The 24273-nt window shown below is 35.3% G+C and overlaps 2 protein-coding genes across 2 annotated transcripts; both read right to left on the reverse strand.

Moving 5' to 3' along the window:
• Positions 1 to 3014: 3014 nt before the first annotated feature.
• On the reverse strand, positions 3015 to 14634 carry fus (FUS RNA binding protein). Its single transcript, XM_073840132.1, has 15 exons — positions 14500 to 14634; positions 13702 to 13726; positions 13013 to 13170; positions 12746 to 12923; positions 12354 to 12604; positions 10444 to 10633; positions 8391 to 8425; positions 5479 to 5511; positions 5277 to 5386; positions 5068 to 5197; positions 4849 to 4956; positions 4627 to 4753; positions 3724 to 3821; positions 3497 to 3632; positions 3015 to 3369 (listed from the first exon to the last, which is right to left on the reverse strand). The coding sequence occupies exons 1-15, from the start codon at positions 14510 to 14512 to the stop codon at positions 3330 to 3332; spliced, it is 1632 nt and encodes a 543-aa protein (XP_073696233.1). The 5' UTR covers positions 14513 to 14634; the 3' UTR covers positions 3015 to 3329.
• Positions 14635 to 17163: 2529 nt separating this feature from the next.
• Positions 17164 to 22722, reverse strand: LOC141332160 (serine protease 33). The gene is made up of 6 exons (XM_073837302.1): positions 22677 to 22722; positions 22188 to 22211; positions 21088 to 21253; positions 20744 to 21015; positions 17802 to 17968; positions 17164 to 17733 (listed from the first exon to the last, which is right to left on the reverse strand). Exons 1-6 carry the CDS (start codon positions 22720 to 22722, stop codon positions 17485 to 17487), a joined length of 924 nt encoding a protein of 307 aa, XP_073693403.1. The 3' UTR covers positions 17164 to 17484.
• Positions 22723 to 24273: the final 1551 nt, after the last annotated feature.

Below are 24273 nucleotides of genomic sequence, written 5' to 3' on the forward strand. Positions count from 1 at the left end.
ATATATATATAATATATATAATATATATATATATATATATATATATATATATATATATATATATTAAAATGTAGCTCATATTTCTAAATAACCTTTATAATCGCACAACAAAGAAATAATGCACAAAAAAGCGATTTAAAAAAAGCGATTTAAAGTCCTGGGAGGCCTTTTGAGATGAAATACATTGTCCAACATATTGTAACGCTTTTGCTACATGCGTGTTTCAGATACGCAGAGAAAATATACACATAGCACACAAGCTTGAGAATATCCGAGATTTCAAATTACATTTTCAGTCATTATTGTTTAATTTCATTACATTATATATTATTTTATTCTTATTCAATTTACAAGTTCAGAAACCCCTACACGTTAGTGGACAGCAGGTGGTGCTGCTACAATCTTACAGGTAATTAAACAGCATGTATAATACAGTTTATGTTAAAATTGAAGGGTATTTTGCACTAATAATAGTGCGACATAAGGTACAAAGGTAGAACACTGATTCTTGAGACATGGGACAAAACACGTCCAGCAATTGCTATTAGATTTAAAAATGAAAATATGGTTAATTGTAATAACAATGTATTTAACACAATTATCCCCTTAATTTAGCATTATTATATCAAATCAAACCTATGACACTTTTTGTCTTCTCGCTACATCAAAAACAGTATGTCCACACTGTGGCTTCAATCGTTCGTAAGCAATGAAATTGATTATATTAATGATGAAAAAGAGCTTGTTTTATCAAAAGCAACACTTCATAATCTCTCATATCAAAGCAAGGTTGTTTTTCAAAGACGCATGCGTGTTTCATAAGGTTTCAAAGTTGCGTCCCCACTTTTTGTCAACACCGTCATACATTCATTAAAATGTAAAAAATAAATAAATATAACATTTAGGGAATATCAGAGGCAGCTGTCACAACGGACCATTGCCACATATTCCACTTCTGCAGAGTACATCAATGTCAGACAGGCTCTGGTAAGTTTTATAATTTTAGAATATTTTTAATCAACACCACCTTCCAATTTCTGAGGAAATTATTTGAAATGTTTAGATCATGTTATTCTCCTGAAGCAAGTTCTATTGGCATATAGCATTAACAGATAAAACAAAATGGCTACTACATGAACTCTATTTGGTTTGTGAAAGAAATGCCAAATTTGTCAACACCGTTAGATTTTCTGACGGTGGTGACGGGCCAATGACGGAGTTGAAATTTAACATGACTTCATAGTATTTTTGTGGTTTTAAAGTAATTTTTAATTACATTAAATTTAAAAGAGTGTATTGGATAATTAAAATGACAACAAATTCAGGTTTTCGTCACCACCGTCAGATGGTGTGTGTCATCTCTGTCATATTTGACTATGATATGAGGAATTGTTGGTCACATCATGTGAAAACGCAATCTGTCTGCTAACATTAGAATGTGTTTTGAAATGTTCACACCTTGATTGCTGCATTGGAAAATAAGTGATGGCAAAGTAAAAAGCACATTTTGATAAAAAAAGAGAAAAGTTGGAAGGTTGAATCAAAGCATATAGCTATCTTATTACATGTAAGATACAAAAACGTAGTTTCATTTGTCTGAGTATAAGGTTTTATTTTTTCAATATTTCACCTTGTTTTGTCCCACTTCTCAAGAATCAGTGAGTAAATATAACAGTAGGTAAGTATAACCTCTTTCTCTTACCTGTGCTTTTGTTGACTCCTAATTTTCCATGCCAATGTTCACAACAACCTAAGAGACTCCTTGGGGCAATGTATGTGAGTTCAAACCTCTCAAAAACTGTGTTGTGGTCTCACCTTCATTCTTTCAAAGGACAGTGGTTTGGTGCCTGCATCAGAAGTCATAGGACTGATTAGTAGTAATTTTATTTAGAGGAATCATGTTATTATTTGATAGACATTATTCGCTTCAATCTATCTGGTCCTTTATACACAAGTGTGCACTGTTGAGTAACTGGGATACACCTCAAGTTCACCATTTCCTTCCTATTATTATTTAAACTGTAGATAAATTACTGTCGTGAAATTACTTTGTGCCATTAATCTTTAAGCAGTTATTTTAGTATAGCTGAAATATTATGGTTTTATTCATATTTTAGTTTTTATTTTTATATTGTCTGCTTTTATTTTATTCATATTTTAGTTTTTAGTTTTATATTGTCTGCTTTTATTTTATTTTATTTATTTTTTAATTTAGTTGTATTTTTATATATATATATATATATATGTGACCCTGGACCACAAAACCAGTCTTAAGTCGCTGGGGTATATTTGTAGCAATAGCCAAAAATACATTGCATGGGTCAAAATTTTTGATTTTTTTTTATGCCAAAAATCAGTAAAGTTCATGTTCCATGAAGATTTTTTGTAAAATTCCTACTGTAAACATATCAAAATGTAATTTTTGATTTGTAATATGCATTGTTAAGAACCTAATTTGGACAACTTTAAAGGTGATTTTCTCAGTATTTTGATTTTTTTGCATCCTCAGATTTCTGATTTCAAATAGATGTATCTCAGTCAAATATTGTCCTATCCTAACAAACTATACATCAATAGAAAGCTTATTTATTGAGCTTTCATATGATGTATAAATCTCAGTTTTGTCAAATTTAACCTTATGACTGGTTTTGTGGTCCAGGGTCACACACACACACACACACACACACATATATATATATATAGTTATTTATTTTTACTTCAGTTTTTGTTTTAATAATTTTAATATATCAAGTTAAACTAAATGAAATTCAGAAATGTTACCTTGGCAAACACCTGAAATTAAGTAAATTTATTTATTTTAATTATTTCAGTTATTGTTTATTTTAATGAAATGAAATACAAATAATAACAATAGAATAACCCTGTATTTAAGAAATATCATTTATTTAGAGATGAATAGTTTACAATTGCAAATCAATTAGATAGATAGACAAATGCTTGGAAATGTGGATGAAAAGATGTTGAAATAAAGTAATGCCACATCGCAACTGTGCTATTTTTCAAACATTTTTAATTTTAAACCACATTTTCAAAAAAAAAGTACATTTAATAAATTGCACAAATATTACAACTGTGACCTAAACACCAGCAAATTCAGAAAAGAGAAACACAAAATGTCATGATTAAGAATATCAGAATATAGAGAGAATAATACAAAAACATATTCTCACCAGAACTAAAACTAAAACAAAAACACTTTAACAACATACAACACAAAACATGAGCAACAAGGAAATCCATGTTAAAGTGGAGTGAATACTGGTCCCACATAGAGTTAAAGTCGGATTTGGACAAAAGAGAATTTCCCATTAGTAAGGCCGTTCTCTGCGGTCATGTCTGTGTTCACCCCTGAAAAACACATAACACGGGCAATGAAATACATTTTTCACTAGTGAATGTTGTACATTAAACTCAATTTTTCTAGTAAATAACATTTTAAGATGTGCAAAAGTTTGAGAATCATTAATAATTTCACCTTGAGTCCATCTTGCCGGGTCCTCCAAATCCTCCCCGGTCACCTCCCCTCCCTCTGAAGCCCCCTCGATCGCCACCACGGCCGCGGAAACCACCTCGATCGAAACCGCCTCTGCCCCTGTCTCCACCAAAACCACCTACAAAAACAGATACAATTAAATTCACACATAAAGTCACATACGACTGCAGCATCTTGGGGTTTTTTTTGGCAGAAATGTTTCTCTTTACCTCCCATCGGTGGCATTCCTCCTCCACTTCCTTCCGGTTTAGGATCTTTGCACTGATTACACTCATTTCGCCATGAGAAGTTCAAATTCCCACAAGTTCTACCCACACACAAGAGAAAAGCACAAAAAATATTGTCAAGTTACATTTACTCATATAGTACTATTCTTATAATACTATGGAAGCCCGTTTCCGCCACTGAATAAAAAAAAAATCTGATCTAACTTTTTTTTTCTCATAACTGTAAGATAAAAACTCAAAAAGGGTTATAAAGTCCTAAATTTGAGAGGGAAAAAGACTGATATGTTCTCAGAATTGCAAGTTTATATCTCACAATTCTGACTTTATAACTCATAATTGTGAGTTTATATCACGCTATTCTGACTTTATTTCTCAAAATAAAAAATCTACATCTCAATTCTGAGAAAAAAAAAGTCAGAATTGCGAGATAAACTCACAATTGACTTTCTCGCAAATGCAAGTTTGTACCTTGCAATTCTGTCTTTTTTTCTCAGAATTATAAGATACAAACTCAAAAAGGGTTATGAAGTCCCACATTTGAGAGGGTTATAAAGCAAGTTTATATCTCACAAATGCTGACTTAACTCGCAATTGCATGTTATAAAGTCAGAATTGCAAGATATAAACTTGCAATTCTGAGAAAAAAGTCAAAATTGAGATGTAAACTTGCAATTGTGGAAAAAAAAGACAGGAATTCTGAGATAAGTCACAATTACCTTTTTTTTTTTTTAATTCAGTGGTGGAAACGAGGTTCCATACAATACACATTGTTAAAGCTACCAGCTGAGATTTGCTATAGTATATAATGAGTGTATTGTGTATAATTTGTGTTATGTAATTGTAAACACTGCACAATTTGGTTAAAATTTACAAACCAACACTTACGGGTTTGAACATTTCCAGTCTCCAGCTCTTTGCTGGCCACCGCCACCGCCACCATTACCGCCGCCATTGCTGCCTGGAAAACCTCCACCACCTCTTCCACCCCCAAATCCCCCACGGCCCATTGGACCTGCAAAAAGAGAATAAAACAAATGTCAGGAAAACAAAACAAAGACTAAAAGTAAAGGAGATAACTTAAAATACCACAGAGAGATATAATCTTACCTCCTCGACCACGACCGCCTCTCATGCCGCCACCGCCACCGCCACGTCCAAATTCAGCTCTGCGAGTAGCGAAGGACACCTTGATAGGATTTCCATTAAAATCTTTACCTGAGGAGGAATAAATGTACACAATTTAGACGTCCAGGAAATCAAAAAGAAAATAAATAGACTCCAACCTGTTTTAGAGAAAAGGCACTAGCGTTATCCACTATAACGTACCATCAAACCAATCAATTGCTGCTTTTGCAGAAGGGGGGTCATCAAAGGAAACAGTAGCCTCTCCTTTAAGCTTCCCCGTCTCTCGGTCTGTGTACAGATTGATCATAGGCAATCCTGTTTTCTTATTGACCTGTGTGAGAAAATAAAAATATTAAGGAACTATGCTGAGATAGCTTCTGCACAATGGTAGTTTTCTCTCAGTTTTCCACCTTGATGATCCCAATCTGTTTGAAGAAATCTGCAACTGACTCCACGGTATAGTTGTCTCCAAGACCTTGCACAAAGATGGTGTTGTTGTCAGAGTTATCCTGCTCCTGCACTGTAACAAAAAACCCAGACATTTATAATCTGTATTGAAAACTGTCAAATAGTGTAAGTTATATATGATGTTAGTTGACGTATTTGTCTTACTATTAGGCCCACCAGCTCCATGATCCCTGGGCCCTTTGAAGTGAAAGGAACAGTCATTAATATTACAAATATACACAATTTACACACACTTACATTACTCATTCTAATTCCTTTGACTTTCCTTTTTGGGGTCATATATTTCTGAACCATCAATTATATATAACGTATGCTCTAAATATAGAAAACAGGACCTGATGCAAATCTGTAGCAGGATATTTGAGAGGACCACCACAAGCACCTGATGCAAATCTGTAGCAGGATATCTGAGAGAGGAACACCGCAAACACTATGCATTTTCAAAACTGAAAACTGGCCAACATTTGAAGAAGTCCAAGGTCTCAAGTGGGAGATTCTTTTCTCACATACCGATAGTTGTAGCTTGATTTATACTCATAGGCAATCCAAAATACATACCAAACAAATTCATGTACTGGCTTTTTGTCTCTCATTTTTTGGAAAGCAACAAACCATGCAATAACCGTCTAGTTCAAACCCCTGCAACCATACTTTTACAGTCTGCTTTGCACAGAGCAGCTAATGTTTTTTTGTTGTTGGTGGTGGTTTCTTGTCACCTTCCTTAGTTTTAGGTATCTTTAAAACATGCATAGCTAATAAGGACAACTTTTAATATTCCACTTCAAAATACCACTTTACATCACTTGCAACCAGTAGTATTCACTTTTTTTAATGAACATCACAGTAATAAGCGGCATTAGGACACATTACATCAATGACTGTACGTTCACAGGTCATATCATAGGTTCTCATTCTCCATCCCACAAAAGCAGATTTCCAAATCTCAGTCAGACACTGGGTTGGCATTGCTTTTTCTTTGTGATTCCATCTAGACATTTGATTTTCCCAGGTTATGCAACCATTTTTCACCAACTGCAAGTAGTTTGGCAAACCATTAGAACAGTTACCAACACCACTGACGTTTTAAAGAGATTACGATGATCAACGATGAACCACCATCTCACACATTTCACCAGTCTAAACCAAAGACATCGTAAAGAATAATACTGAAACCCAAGCGTGTTCTTTAAGTATTAGGAAATATGACCATGACTGTTCCTTAACCCCAAAGTGTACCAGACTTTAAAATCACCTTTAAGTTCACCATATAATTCACCATCTTCAAATACTCCTATACAAAACCCATGACAATTTTCCCTGGATCTGGTTGCATATCAAATTGTATTTGAGCTAACCAGATGTGTTTCAACACCTTGTTATACCTTTAGATGCCATTTGACATAGTTATCAGTTAGAAACAGTGTGGAGAATGCAAGCATGTTGGTTTCCAGCTAATGCACGTTACGCACGTGTCAAACCATGTTATATATTGTGAACATGCCGTGTAATATTGACTCCTTCATCTCCTGGTTTCATCTTCAGGTCTCCATTCCTGTTGTTTTAAATCATATACTTGTTTGTGTGTTGAATTATTCCATCAGGACCAGTACAACACTAAAATCACCCGACAGAAATGGATTTGAACAACCTCTAGAAGCTAGTTGTTGGCCACCTGAATCCACCTTTTTAGAAGCAAAAGTGCTCAGAGTACAAGTTGAGTTCCACGAAAAGTGAGATTTAAATAAATAAATAAATACATAAGATTCTTTAAGGTTAATTCCAACAATATTCCAATAATTTTAAAGTGATTTTTAAAAAAATTGGCCCTGCAAAATAAAAATCTGACAAACAGTACAGGAATTTTTCATTTAAATTGTATGCATATTTTGTAATATTCAACATTCTCTGAGACTTCTGCAGGCATTAGAACAGTAAGAACAGTACAACTGATAAAGTATGTGCATATCACGTTTACTCTCCAACCACCACAAGACAATACTGCCAGAGTAGGTGCAAGCATTGAAAAGTGCTTTTTGCAACACAACTGACTTCTTTTAAGGGCAGTTGTGGCCTAATGGTTAGAGTCGGAAGGTCGCGGGTTCGAGTCTCAGTACCAGCAGGAGTTGTAGGTGAGGGGAGTGAATGAACAGTGCTCTCTTCCACCCTCAATACCCATGACTGAGGCCCTTGAGCAAAGCACCGAACCCCCAACTGCTCCCCAGGCACTGTAGCAAAAATGGCTGCCCACTGCTCCGGGTGCGTGTGTGTGTGTTTGTTCACTACTCACTGCTGTGTGTGTGCATTTTGTGCAGAGCACAAATTCCGCTTATTGGCAAATGTCACGACTCTCACTTTGGTAGATAAGCTTAAGAATGGCACCAGGAAAATATGCACTTTGCATATCAACCAAAGAAAGGCACCTTGGTTTGATTCACAGGGCACACATACTGCTAAACAAAAATGTATATCTTGAATGCATTGTAAGCTACTTTTAAATGAATTTTGAAAGTGAGAGTCACTGCCAAAACTAACAAGTACCAACCATTTTGTTCCATGTTCAGATTCCTATTCCAGCAATTCATGGTGCAAACCATCTAAAAAACACGTAATTTTTTTAAACACTGAAAATGACTAAATACTCCTTATATTTTTTTCTTACATTAAGAATATTTTCTCAAGTGTTTAGCAACATTAACAAGAGAAAGTATTTGTTGAATCATTGTACTTACGGCAATAATTCACACAAAAGTCATTTAGCCTTGAAACAACATTAGTGCAAGTAAATTACAGAATTTGCATTTTTAGGTAAAAATATTTTGTAGATTTTGAGTTTGTATTTTTTCCTTAACCATCCATAATTAGCATGCTGTTGCTCAATATATTAAGTGTAGCTGTTTACCACACAAACCAAGTGGTTACCACGTTCATTTTAATGTATATTTTTGCAATTATAATGCAAATTTTCTCTGAGACATGACCAGACGCCCACTCCTCCCTCTTTGACCAGGCTCTCTTTAAACCCCTGAAGTTCCTTGTTTAAAGAGTTTGTCACTTACCACCAAACTTATTGAATCCTCCACGATCGCCCATTCTGACGGAGAAGAAGAGAGAAGACGATTTGAAGGTTGATGAGGGTAGTGCCCCATTTCACTCTTGAGGCTGGAAAGGCCCCACCCATCTCCATCATCTTTTCTACAAGATTCCCATTGCCCTCTTCCCCTGCTGTCCCCTCTCACTAGGTTCACCTTTCCTCATAACCCATAACAGCTTCTGGAAACCCTTTTGATATTTCCTTGGCAAAGTCATGCAGGCCCCTATATCATAACCATTTGGCCTATTTTGCTCAACAGAATTACCTTTTTTTTTTTTTTACCATGCAGATTTGCAGTGCATCTGTGAACGCAATCATTTTTCATTTTCTTACACCAAATCAATTATTTTATTTTATCAGATCGAAGGTACATTTTAAGCCCAGGACCTTCACCAAAAGAGTAGCCATGTTTTGTAACTTTGGACAGAAACTGCATTCACTGCATTCAGTTTTGCATTTAAATTAATAAAGACGTAACTGATGTGACCACTCTCCCCCTTCTCGGATTAATCCAACTTTTCCATACTGTGTTTTAGGATCCTTTTAAGATTTGAAAGGATCTTTAAACATTCCCTAATGCAAAACCTTAAGCTTTTTTTAATTGATAGTCACACCTGCCTAATTTATTCTTAACTAAACTTTCCCAGATCCCAGTTTTCTAGAGCCTGTATTTCTGTTTTATCTTCTTCAAAAGGAAAAGGCTAAATCGCTGAACCTTGTAGACAACAGCCTAGGAGGAGATTTAAAGATTCATTAAAGCATTGCAACACACAATAATCCTGTAGAGGGGATGGAGAAGATTTAGAGAACAGGTGTTTTTACATGACAGCACCTTAAGGTGTGGACCAGAATGCGGGATCACAGCCAGATGGATTTATCATCTGCTGCTTCAAATAGTTAATGTAACATTTTAACCTTAACCTGCCTATTAATACAACTTTGTGGTGTTTGTGAAAGACTGTATGTTTTTTGATACTATGCTTGTACCAATACTTTAGTTTTGGCATCTGGGGGGGAAATGCAGCAGAAGCAGAAGCGTTTTAGCACTCTTAATACTCATGTTCTCATGTTTTGCAGGAGGTCTTTTTCCAATAAAACATTATACCGAATCAGTTCACTCCAATAAGTCAAACACCTCAATGCCACTTGTGAAATTCAAAAAAATAAAATAAAATAAAAAATAAAAAAAATCTAGAAATGCAAAATCAATACAGTCGTTCACAATACTCTAACTTTTTTAACGGTATCAGAACATGGTATCAAACCTGAAGGTGTATCCATTCTTAAAAGTACTTGAAAACTAAAACATAATAAAAGCACTGATAAAATGAGAAATCATAATGAAAACAATATACTACACTAACACTATATGTAAACAAAATGTTCATAAAACCTAAAATATAATAAATTATAACATTAGTAAACTCCTGGTCACAATGTGCAATGTAGACATGTGATGTGATGCACTCCCATAGACAAGTAGTAAAACGATCACGTCCAAACCCCTAATTCATTAATAGTTTCCATCAATAAGTTCATTAATGATGAACTGATTTCTTATTTGAAGTAAAGACCTGGCCATTGATTGCAACTTCCGATTGGTTTTTGTTTAATTTTATGTGAACCTTTGGCTGGTTCCATCTTGTGAAAAGTGAAGACATGGAAGTATTCAGCACACTGGCACCAACTTATCATCATGTATCATTTTAGGTAAATACATGAATATGAGAATCACCAATAAATCATACACCAGACCTTTCTGGCTCATAATTTTCAGTTTCAACAAATTTTCTTTTACTCCATGTTCATGTTTTAGGTAAACCGTAACTTTACACCACAATTCAACCACAATTTTAACTGTAGTTTAACTGATTTACTTTCAGCCCAGCCAGTTGATTTGGTTAAACACCTTTGTCTCTATTTAACCTTTTACCTGTTGCTTTTTCCCTAAATGAAACACTGATGCATACAAGTGGATTTTATGTGGTGAAGGAGATGGGAAAAGTGCGTTTGCTTACCCCATTCCTCCTCTGCCACGAGGTCCTCCACGACCAACTCTTTCAAACCCACCCGCTCCTCGACCTCCAAAGCCACCTCCGCGACCACGTCCACCTCTACCATCCTGGCTATATCCACTATCCTGACCACCATAACCTCCTCCTCCTCCACCACCGCCACCACTCATTGGCGAGGCATCCGGGTTGTAACCTAGAATAGAAATACAGTACATTGACATTGATGTGTCTGTGTTAAACATTAAAGGGATTAGTTTACCCAAAAATTACCCCATGATTTAATCACCCTCAAGCCATCCTAGGTGTACATTACTTTTTTCTTTCAGACAAATACAACTGGGTTACATTAATAAATTTCCTGGCTCATCAAAGCTTTATAATGACAGTGAATAAATGTTGAGATTTTGAAGATCAATAAAGTGCATCCATCATCATAAAAAGTACTCCACACAGCTCCGGGGGGTTAATAAAGGCCTTCTGAAGCGAATCGATGCGTTTGTGTAAGAAAAATATCCGTTTTAAACTTAATAAACCTTAATCTCCAGCTTCCACTAACTGTTGTACGCATGTTTATCAGCTGATATTACAGATTTTTCTAATTTATCAGTATCGGTCGATATTGGAAGTATATTGACCAATACTGGATAACAAACTGTGCATGCTCATTTCCTCTGTTTTTACATTTAGATTATATGTGACCCTGGACCACAAAACCAGTCTTAAGTCGCTGGGGTATATTTGTAGCAATAGCCAAAAATACATTGTATGGGTCAAAATTATTGATTTTTCTTTTACGTCAAAAATCATTAGGAAATTAAGTAAAGATCATGTTCCATGAAGATTTTTTTTTAAATTCCTACCGTAAACCTATCAAAATGTAATTTTTGATTAGTAATATGCATTGTTAAGAACTTAATTTGGACAACTTTAAAGGTGATTTTCTCAGTATTTTGATTTTTTGCACCCTTAGATTTCAGATTTTCAAATAGATTTATCTCGACCAAATATTGTCCTATCTTAACAAACTATACATCAATAGAAAGCTTATTTATTGAGCTTTCGTATGTATATATCTCAGTTTTGTAAAATTTAACCTTATGACTGGTTTTGTGGTCCAGGGTCACATATTTGCAGTCAGATAAAGGCTGAAACAGACTACATGACTTTAGCCAGATTTTTTTTTTTGCCCCAATTTACAGTTTGCAGATTTGAGTTGACAGATTATACAGAAAATCACAGTGTATAATGGTCACAGAATCTTTTTTTCAGCCCACGATTCAATCAAATCAGAAGATATTAAATGTGGTTGATTTTTGAGCTGATTTTGATACTGAAATTGATATAAAAATTTCCTAACAAGGTGCACATTTCTGTGCGAGTTTTGCGTATGATGTCCATTTTTTCTTTGTAACCATTTACAAAGTTGGCAAGAATATGATGCCTGTCTGTACAGATTTTAAAAGTCGAGTATTGTATCCAGTCTTAATGCTTACTTAAAGTATATCTTTAAAAACAATAACAATTTAATAGCACTCTTTAATGGAATCTTAGGAAAATCTCAAAATTAATATGCATTTTTTAATATTGTGCATTATAATGTTATGATTCCTACATTTACTTTTTTCACTGTTTTCATTTTTAGTGTTTCATTTTTTACATTTTAGACAGATAGTATAGAATTGCAATATTTTTTGGATTTTATTTCCATTTAATAGTCAATAAGGATTGTGGTTAGAATTACTTGTTTAGTTCTACAACATAAACAACTCCAAGTAAGTTGTTTGTTAACAAGTTTCTAATTGCCAAAAGCGGCAATTCTATTCTTGATTCTTCTACTACAACCTGCACAGCTCTATTTCTAATTACACCAAACTTCTATATGATGACTTACCGAATTAATCTCTCAAGCTCACCTCCTTGTCCATACTGACTTTGTTGCCCATAGTTTTGAGGTGGAGGAGAGCTGTAGTTGGGAGACTGGTTGTAAGGCCCTCCTCCATGCTGAGAGGACCCGCTACTCCCATATCCACTGCTCTGTCCCCCACTGCCCCCATATCCTCCAGTCTGAGCCCCACTGCCACCATATGCACCTCCACCTCCACCCTGCTGCTGCTGCTGCTGCTGTTGACCGTAGCCAGATGACTGCGAGCTGCTGCCATAGTTACTGAAATACAAAATGAGTTTAACACACTCTAATCAATATCATAACATTCTGGTCTTTAAAAAACACATTGAGCACAAGCATTACCTTTAACAAAACTGACATTGCCAAACAGACATCCAGATTCACAGTTAAAAATCTCACCTAGAGGCAGATGGAGGAGCAGACTGCTGCTGCTGGTTATAACCCGAATAAGAAGACTGCTGATTATAGCCTCCACTTTGAGCTGGTGGAGGCTGGCTGCTGCTATTGTAGCCTCCAGAGCTGTATGACTGACCTGACTGACTATAGCCCTGAGAGGGAGGCTGAGACCCATATCCTCCTATAAAATGACAAGAATTTAGATATGATAGCAAAAGATGACCTATTTCCAACATTTGCGGTATATTTAAAGGTATTGATGAATTATACCTGATTGGGACTGTCCATAGCTGGAACTGAATCCACCCTGACTATAAGCAGAGCTGCTCTCTGAGTTTTGGTTGTATCCTCCATAGCTCTGCTGGCTGTAATTTTGGCTAGAGGGTTGACTGTAGCTCTGGCTGGACTGTCCTCCATAACCACCATAACTGGGCACAACACAATGAATTCATTTGTTCAATGATAAATGTGACCCTGGACCACAAAACCAGTCGTAAGTAGAATGGGTATATTTGTAGCAATAGCCAAAAATATATTATAAAAATATATTATGGGTAAAAAATCATTGTTTTTTTCTTGAATGCCAAAAATCATTAGGATATTAAGCAAAGATCATGTTCCATGCAGATATTTTGTACATTTCCTACCATAAATATATCAAAAAATATTTTTTTAGTAATATGCATTGCTCAAAACTTTATTTGTGCAACTTTAAAGGCAATTTTCTCAATATTTAGATTTTTTTTGCATTCTCAGATTTTTAAATGGTTGCATCTTGGCCAAATATTGTCCTAACAAACCATACATCAACGGAAAGCCTATTTATTCAACTTTTGATGTACAAATCTCAATTTCAAATTTCAAAATAAATTGACCCTTATGACTGGTTTTGTGGTCACAAATGTGAGCAATCATCCAATATTATGATGACACTCTGAAAAGGATGAATGAAAACTTACCCATGGCTTGAAGTTTGGGCATAATCTAAAGGGAAAAGAAAATGTTCATTATAGATGGTGGCTGTTTTTTGTTATTTGCAAGAAAAACAAGTCTGTATTGGCCTTATGGAGATAGAGAGTACTAATGTGTCATTATTTATTCCCCCTTATGTAATTCTAAACCTATACGACAGTCTTCTGTTGAACACAACGATGTTGTTTTATTAAGAAATGTCTCTTTTTGTCCACACAATAGAAGTCAGTGGTAACCAAAACAGATTTTCTTTGATGAACTATACCTTTAATACAACCAAACAAGCTCCTGTCCTTTTTTTTTTTAAAAGGAAACATTTCATTCACATAACCGTTACCCCATTCATTCATCATAATGGGAGTGTTCGCTAGGAGTGTATATTGGATGTCGAGAACACCAGATAATAAATAATTGTAACATTTTAATCAGTTGAAAGTGATTTAAATAGATGTATACCGGTCTCAATATGGGCTCTAAGCAAATATAGGTCAGTAGAACAAGCCAGTTAAAATTGAAAGCGCTGCAAACAAAATGGCGGATGCCGACATGTTCTTTAGTTTTTTCTTTTTACAAATAAACCATAAATGCACCAAATACGTCTATCGCTTTTGTAACATGTACATAACATCACTAAATGTCCTCACCATATGCGAGTGACCCAGACAAACGATTTGTGGGAAATTACGAGGTAACGTTACGTTTCGCATCAGATGCTATGTTTAGGCAAAACCTATGTTAGCTACTACAATAAAACGCGAAATCATATTGCATTGAACGAATCTTACCATTTGACGCCATAATCGCGCTTTAAATCCCTTTTGGATCTTATGTAGAAGACTAGTTTAAACAACGTTGCACAGTCACCTTCGGCTACCAGTAACTGCGCAAGTGAACACTGTGTTCAGTGAACAGACTCTGTGGCTGACGCTGTTGTGTCAGTTTGAGCCTGTAGGCGGCACCGGTGATGATGATGATGTCACGCTATCATCCATTCAGCTTTTGGATGTTTACAAAATATTTTACAGTAAAAGCATACAATTACACATTTTTCGTAAGTTTTTTTTAATTAAGATCTATACATTATATGAAAGCTAAATAAATAATTGTTGTATGGTTTGTTAGGATAGGACAATATTTGGCTATTTAACTGTTTGGAAATTTGGAATAGAAGAAAATCGCCTTTTAAGTTGTTCAAATGAAGTTCTTAGCAATGAATATTACTAATCAAAAATTAAGTTTTGATTTTTGCCATAAAAGAAAAATCGATCATTTTAACCCATACATGTACTATTTTTGGCTATTGCTACAAATATGCTACTTAAGACTGGTTTTGTGGTCCAGAGCCACATTTAAAGGCATAGTTCACCCAAAAATGAAAATTTGATGTTTATCTGCTTACCCCCAGGGCATCCAAGATGCAGGTGACTTTGTTTCTTCAGTAGAACACAAACAAAGATTTTTAACTAAAGGAGAACTCCGGTGTGATATTGACCTAAAGTGTATATTGAATCATGATACCGAGTGTGAACGTACCTTGCATATTTCATCTCGGTTTGTGTCCAGCTGTCCGAAATCTGGGGTCAGTTAGCCGATGCTCACAACAGGTTGTCAATGAGAGTGAATAGGGCATCGAAGGAGCCATGTAAATAAATCACTGTTTTACACCATTTACGAGGCACAAAGTAGCTCCACACTTCATCGGTAGACTTCCTAGGGCCCTGACATTTAAAACGAGACATTGAGAACTCAGAAAAAGCACCGGTAGTTTATTTACAAGAAGATTTATACAGACATCTTCCACCAGGAACAGAGCAGTCGCCGCCATCTTAAATGTAGTCATGATAAATCGAGTGTGGAGCACCAATGAATTTATCAGGTTATCAACGTATCAGGTTGTAGTTTCCTTCGTGCTCGACACTCGACTTATCGTGACTACATTTAAGATGGCGGCCACCGCTCTGTTCCTGGTGGAAGATGTCTGTATAAATCTTCTTGTAAATAAACTACCGGTGCTTTTTCTGAGTTCTCAATGTCTCGTTTTAAATGTCAGGGCCCTAGGAAGTCTACCGATGAAGTGTGGAGCTACTTTGTGCCTCGTAAATGGCGTAAAACAGTGATTTATTTACATGGCTCCTTCGATGCCCGATTGACTTTCATTGACAAGCTGTTGTGAGCATCGGCTAACTGACCCCAGATTTCGGACAGCTGGACACAAACCGAGATAAAATATGCAAGGTACGTTCACACTCGGTATCATGATTCAATACACTTTAGGTCAATATCACACCGGAGTTCTCCTTTAACTAAAACCAGTGCAGTCTGTTAGTCATATAATGGCAGTGAATGGGCACCAAACTTTTGAAAGTAAAAAAAAAAAAAAAAAAACACGCACAGACAAATCCAAATTACACCCTGCAGCTCGTGACGATACATTGATGTCCTAAGACACGAAGCGATTGGTTTTTGCGAGAAAATGAACAGTATTTATATCATTTTTTACCTTTGATACACAGCCACGTCCATCTGTCCTGAGCACGAGCTTTTCATCAGCCTCGTTAAATGTGTACACGCTCTGGCGTAGTATACGCAAACGCAGGAAGGGGAAATCAGTGAAAAGTCAACAGACCTGGATGAGTTCGTGCAAGCAAACGTAATCTTTTAGCTTTAAATCAGTTTGAACAATCAGGACAAGCACAAGTAATTAATTACCATTTTGAATAGCCGCCATACCCACAATCTCTGTGCACTGTCTAAACAATGAGTGTTATATACACACGACAGATCACTTCCGGCGTTTGCGTATACTACGCCAGAGCACAAACACATGTAACGTGCCAAATGCTGAGCACGCGCTCAGGATAGCTGGACATTGCTGTGTATCAAAGGTAAAAAATTATATAAATACTGTCCAGTTTCTCACAAAAACCGAACCTTTCGTGTCTTAGGACATCAATGTATCGTCACGAGCCATAGGGTGTAATTTGGATTTGTCTGTGCATGTTTTGTTTTTTTTTACTTTCAAAGGTTTGGTGCCCATCCACTGCCATTATATGACTAACAGACTGCAACAGTTTGAGTTAATTTCCATTAACACCCAAAATTTTCATTTTTGGGTGAACAATCCCTTTAAAACCACTTAAAATCCTGGCTTAAATATGTATTTTTTTAAGAATTAAATCAAAGCATCTTTAGTTATGTGCGAGTCCCAAAAACCAAATGCATATAAAATAAAGCTCAAATCACTTTGCAATGGCTAGAACTGTGCATTGTAAAAAAACAACAATAATAAAAACAAATGAAAAAATAAAAACATGAGCAAAAGGGAAAACATGTGGCATTCTAATTTAATATAAATTCTAAAAACATTTCAGAAGTTACAACACTGGTATTGAATGCTTGAGTGAAAGCAGTAGAGCACACCAAGCTGTAATGTGCAATAATATGCCTTATGCAATTAGATTTTTCATTACAAGTAATCAATACACGAAATACAAAATGATATTGTATTTATCCTATTAATTAGGATATTGGCATTTTACAGTGTTTCTGAGGTCTTGGTGACATAACTGAAATTGCATAAAAGAAATCTAATACACAATAACAACAGTATAACAACTAGATCATAAACTTGTCACATATTACATTATTTTTTAAAAATAATTTCCAATACCTTTGCACTGGGTACAAGCATTTAAAACATGGCAAATCAATGCCACACAAACAAAACTTGTGGTGATTCAAATGTACATTTCATATACTTAACTAATCTACTATCTCCACAAAAGTACTAATGCAAAAGAGAGGCCTAGAACCAGAGGCATTTGACTTTCACTCCTCTGAGCATGACCGAAAAAGTGAGCTTCTGGAACTGTGGTGCGGATGAGGCTTGCAAAGCTCGAGACTCTGGAATAGATACCTGGTCGGTTCTTCTGAGCACACCCAAGTCCAAAACTTACAATTCCTGCTTGAATCCAAGTCCCATTGCCACCAGGACAAACCAGAGGCCCTCCAGAGTCCCCCTGTTAGAAATAATTATATGATCTACATGGTAGGATGGTCAGTACAATGGCAGTGTGATAATACATACCTGACAGGAATCCTTGCCTCCCTCCATATATCCAGCACAGATCATGTCCGACAGGATGTCGACTGTTACTAAATCAGATGACAAAATATGATACATTGACTGGCATGAGGACTGATCGATAACAGGCACCTGCACTTCCCGCAGTGCACCGTCTCCAGTGAGGGAAACTATTTAAAGGAAAAACAGCAAAAGCGAATTAGAAAATGCAAATAATAGTACTGATAGTAATAGTACTGATTTTGTCACACTTTTTATTAACTTAAGATAAAATGGGAATTTATCTGTGATAAGCTATAACGCTTTGTCCAGACATTGTTTTTTCTCTTTTGGCATGACCGCAATGTCAAACATGTATTTGCTACTGACAGAAAGCAGTCTTATCTCTTATCTATCATTTCCATGTCAAATCATTTTTATCTTTTCCATGCAGTAGCAATTGACAATTTGCATAAATGCAAGGCAGCAGGAAATTGTTTCTTATGCTGGAGGACAAGGATCTTCTGAATCATATATATAATGTTCTGGGTCAGAAATTAGTGGTTAGAAATACTGAATAAAATACTGGTTAACAACAAAAAAATAAATTCACTTCTTTTTTAACCCCCCAAAAAACCTAAACGGTCTCAATTATCAAGCCGTTTTGATTTTCCGAGCATTATGACATCATACTGATCAGGCCCCGCCCACAATCACTGACAGACTGTCCCATATTAGCATATTCCCGCCCTCAACCAGTTGTATGCTAAAAACACGAGAGAGGCGGAGTGAGCAGTAGCTCATTATGATTTAAAGAGACATGCTCCGAAATGAATCGCAATGAACAGAGCTGTTTTTGACAAGGTAAAAAGGTTGTTTTACACAACCAGTTTTACAATTTTAGCCAAAGTATGTTACAGACATTTCATAAAGACCCTAAAAAATCATACCAACAAAATGGACCTCCAATGTCCTCTTCCGTGTTAATTTTGTTGACGAATAATTTTCGTCATAAGTTTTCATCAACAAAATTTTTTCACTGACGAGATGATAACGAAACAAAACTTGACAAAAACTATGACGAAATTTTATTGACAATTTTTGTCAATGTACAAAAATGAGACAAAAATGTTAGGGAGGGACGATTTGGGAAGAGATTAATTCAAATCGAATCTTTTACTTGGTTAGGAGGTTAGATGCATACATTTGAATTGTATAATAGCCTATTGATCTATCCGGTGAGACATAAGCTAGCATACATTTGCTGCACGTCTCATAAAACATTAAAAAAATGTCAATATCTGGGAGTAAGAGAAGAGCAGACATATGGATAAATTTGACGACGCAAAAGAAAACTCAACTCAGTCCAGTTTTCTGAGTGCAGACACTGAATCAGCGCCTCTCACACAGCACACAAGTACTCTTTGGCGTCTTATGATTGGAGAAATACACATAAATATAATGTTGAATTGTCTGTCTTGATGAGTATTCACATAAACACACTCAGTTACGTCTTAGGTGAACATAAACAGTTGGGAGAATATCAGATTTGTATCAGTACATGGCATCCATGCATTCAGTTTTAAAGGGACAGCAGCCTAATTTAGTTACTAAATTTGTTTATAAAAAATAAATATGTCTGCTTGAAAGAATGAAGACTGTGGTAAACAAGTTTTTATAAAGAATGCATGATTAGTCTATATAACCATTGGTATTTCATTGAAAAGAAGACCATGTTCTTGTTTCTTCATGAGAAGTGGTTTCGTTTGATTTTAAAGGGGCTATATGCAATTTTCTGAAATGTAAACTCGCGACTGACACCTGTGGCCAAAAAACGGAACTGCTCTTCCTTTCTGCTCGCTCTCGCAGCGCGCGCTCATTATGTTTACAGAGGTAAGAACAGTTCAATACATTTATTGTTTGAGAAAGTTTGTTTGTGCACAGTAGTGCTTCGGAGTTATATAGTAATAGTGTTTATTTATTTCAGTGTTTGTTTAGAATAGTGTGAGTGTTTTATAAATCATAAAATGAAGATAACGTGTCACAAAATGACACAGATCTGAGCTCCCTCCAAGGCACAAATGCGAAGCCGATGTTCACACTAGTCCTTGCTCGGCACCATTCACTCTCAATCTTCGATCTTTTTCAGGCACTTGTCAGGGGTTTAACTTTTTTAGTCTTCTGTGGAGTTACTGTTGGTGTCAGAGTTGTCCTGGGTCTCTTCTGTGTATTCGCACAATCCATTGAACTGCTTGCGAGTGTAGGCTAGTTGCTGACTAGCGGTGGTGGCAGAGTGATCTGAAACGTTTAACATGAACGCGCTTGACGTCACATCCGCAGACAGCGCGCAAAAAATCCGACCCGACAGAAAATAGGAAAAATAGGATACAGGCTTATAGGTGCACCCACTGTGAGCTGACAAGGTGTCAGTATGCTCATCAGGAGATGTTTGAGTCATAAATGGTCAAATAAAAAGGCTATTGTTACGTTTATTTTGGGGAAAAAGTTGCATATAGCCCCTCTAATATAAAGGCATGTTGTTTGTCACAGCAGATAAATTAGTGTATATCATGATAAAACCTTAATATCAAACCTATACAATGAGTTTGGTAATTCTAGAAAAATGCTTAATAAATGCATTAAACTGTAAATAAACCCATTCGATTCGATAGCCGACTAAAGCTACTGTAGATTTATTCGACTAAATCTTATGATATAGCAAATGGTATTTTAGTCAAAGGTCTATGAATAAGACTAAATCAAAATTTGCTGTCAAAATTAACTCTGGTCCCCTTTTAAATATCTTGGCAATACCTCAATTGTATTGCATTTTCTCAGAATTAGGCCTCCTTTCCCTTGTCCACTGTAACAAAATGGAAATCCAGAGCAATTAACCATACATTTAAACAGTAAAACCTCTGTTATTTGCCTGTAGTTGCCCCTCATTTCCTGTATGATGCACTTACCGCCCTCCTGTGTGTGTCCCCAGCCCGTGACATAGCATAAGGTTCCACTGTTGAACACAAATCCAGCATATGGCAGACACACAGGCTGGATCCTGTCTGACCAGGTGACCGGAGAGCGCAGCTGCACTAAGGCTATATCTCTGCCCTCCTGAGGGTTTGAGTATCCTTCTGGAACAACCACTTGCTGCACCTGACTGACCATCTCAAATTGGTTATAGCCATTGAGCAGATGGCGTCCCATGTACAGACGATACGAAGAAACTTCTGAAGGCCTGAGGATAAAAGATAAAGAACATTAACTTCTCTATAATCAACACTGTTAATGATAATATGATGATACTTACTTAGGAAAGCAGTGTGCTGCAGAGAGGACCCAGTTTTTTGCAATTATGGATCCGCCGCAAACATGGCCGTTGGGTACCATCTGAATGTCCACTTGCCATGGCCATGAGCCTGCTGATGCTTCAACTCCTCCCACGATGCGTTTTCCTAGTGGAGGCTTGCCGCACACTTCCGTGAACAGGTCAGAGGACATTTAGTGCACATACACAGTAGAGATTTTCTTACCGTATCACACCTGCCCTACAACACCCCTAGAGTATCATTACATCTTCTCAGTATATTAATAAGGAGCTACACAAACAGGAGCATAGGCGTGAGTGAAAACAGTTGGGGGTTAGGTTACAGACTTAAAGAGAAGGAGGAGAAAGTTGATAAAGGTCAATGACATGATGCTCATTTAAAAAAAAACCTGATCTGTTGAGCTATTAAAAATGCATAAAAATTCAATTCAAACAATATGATCTGAATACAGTTTTTTTTTCACTTTCGCTTTCTGTCATTTTGGATATATAATATGAGGCTACAATCAAAATGATCAAATGTGAATCCTTGAAACCTTGAATGCAATGTAAGTCATTTTGGATGAAAACAAAAAAACATCTGCCAATTGCATTAACATGAAAATATTTTGTTAATATTTTAAAAAATAAAATATAAAATAAGCAGTTAACCAATTTTATTTTTTCAATATCATTCATATAAAATTAGAAAAAAAAAGTCACTTTAACAAACATGCAGGAAGGACAATTTTGTGGTCAGGTGACAAAAAAAACAGTAAAACAAATAATAGAAGACCAATATAGTTTTTATATGTTACTATATTTATTATAATTTTTTTATATGTTTTATATGTCATGTCTTGTTCACATTAAAATATATTTCTACATTGAAAAATGTTTAAAGACCTTTGTTATTGAAATAATTAGTTGATGTCAACATAGTACTTGATTTAAACAATTTTCTTTACTTCTAAATATTTATTTTCGTATTAAAATACAACAATTCATAAGAACAGGACACATAAAATAATAATAATTTAAAAAAAATCTCTTTCATCTCATATCCTAATTTGTCACTAATATATAAACTGAAAAATAATTACCTTGTGCCACACATGTTGACAGAGCTGAAAATTTTAAGACACAGAAAGAAAAATAATTAATTTCATGAATGCAGTGAATCAAATAGTTAATAGTAAGAGTTACAAACTACAGTAACACTTTACAAAAAGGTATCATTTGTTAACATCAGTCAATGTATTTGAACAAACAATGAATAACACATTTATTACAGTATTTATTAATCTGTGTTAATGTTAGTTTATAAAAATACAGCCATTATTGTTTGTTCATGTTAGTTTACAGTGCATTAGCTAATGTTTACAAACACAACTTGTAATTGTAATAATGCATTCAGAAGTCCTGAAATTTACATCAACTAAGATTGATAAATGCTGTAAAAGTATTGTTCATTCTCAGTTTATTTAACTAAAGTGTTTAAATAATGTTAACTAATTAACCTTATTGTAAAGTGTTACCCAATATACAAATAGCAATAGACATCTACTACACCCTAATAGCCTAAGACTTACCTGTTAACATCAAGACAAAGAGCAGCTGTAGCCATGAATCAGTCATTCTGTTTATTTGGATAAGTCGACTGTCTGTAAAATAATCAAGTTAATGTTTTAAAGAATGAACTATAATTTGCCCTTGTGCCCCTTATTGCGCTCTAATTGAACAAAAATACAATTAACATGGTCCAAAAACTTACTTGTAGCCTAATGTCAGAGGTCCAGTATCCAAGAGGACTAATTCAGAGTCACATATAGGCTACTCTAACAATAAAAATGTCAATAAACTCAAGAAAACACATGAAACGATTTAACCTCGAACATCCGAGGACTGTGAACGCGCCAAGTTACAGATTTGTGATTCCTCGTTCTGAAAATGGATCATATTCATATCTATCCGGCATTAATTTACATGAGCGTTGAGAGCTGGAGACAAAGATGCTGATGTGTTCGAGAAGGGAGAAAAGCTCAGCGAGCGAAAACGCAGGAATCTTCATTTGCCAGAGAATGCGTACCTGTGCGTTTCTACCTGCTGCCAGCGTCCAATCACAACGCGCCGTCTCAATCTCCTCCCAAATAATGAACCCGTTGTTCTCGACATAAAGAAGATTCACACAGTGGAAGAGAACAGAATTCCTGTCGGACGGTGCCGCCCGGTAACACTGAGATTCATTTTGGTAATAACTCTTCAACTGATCTGAACGTAGAGTAGCCACATATAAATAATTTTGTCATCATTTACCACGCTTTCACATTTCATCATATATGCACAAAAGTCTGAAAATATTTCATACTAAAAATATTTAACATTTTATATTTTCATATTTATTTTAATATTTTAACATCTTGTAACAGTATTTTCTAAATTTAGGTACTTAAATCATGTAAATTACCCATGGTTTTACTACAGTATAGGCCTAACCATACAAAAAAGAACACCATAGTTAACCTGAAGGAGTGGGAAATAAAGGATTTTTAAAATAATAATCATTATAGTACTGAATTAAAAATAGGGCTTCATTAAATAATTTATCATAAAATGACTTTATCATAAAGTTTTTGACCAGCAAAATTTTCAATGTCTTTTAAAACGTCTCCTTTGCTCACCAAGCCTGCATTTATTTGATCCAAAGTACAGCACAAACAGTCAAATTTCTCAAAATATTTTTCTATTTAAAATGTTTTCTATTTGAATATATTTTAAAAAGTAATTTATTCCTTTCAAAGCAGATTTTTTGGCATCATTACTCCAGTCACAGGATCCTTCAGAAATCATTCTAATATTCTGATTTGTTGCTCAAAAAACATTATATTATACCATTTCTATTGAAAACAGCTGCATAGAATTCTTCCAGGTTTCTTTGATGAATAAAAAGTTCAGAAGAACAGCATTTAGCTTAAATAGAAATCTTTTGTAACATTAAAAATGTCTTTATCATCACTTTTGATCAATTTAAAGCAGTCTTGCTAAATAAAAGTAATTATTTCTATCATTTATACTGACTCCAAGCTTTTGAATGGTAAAGTGTATAATGTTACAAAATATTTTTATTTCAGATAAATGCATATCTTTGGATCATTCTATTCATCAAAGAATCCTGAAAAAAAATGACTC

Source organism: Garra rufa, chromosome 1 (genome assembly GCF_049309525.1).
Source record: "Garra rufa chromosome 1, GarRuf1.0, whole genome shotgun sequence".
Taxonomy (NCBI): domain Eukaryota; kingdom Metazoa; phylum Chordata; class Actinopteri; order Cypriniformes; family Cyprinidae; genus Garra; species Garra rufa.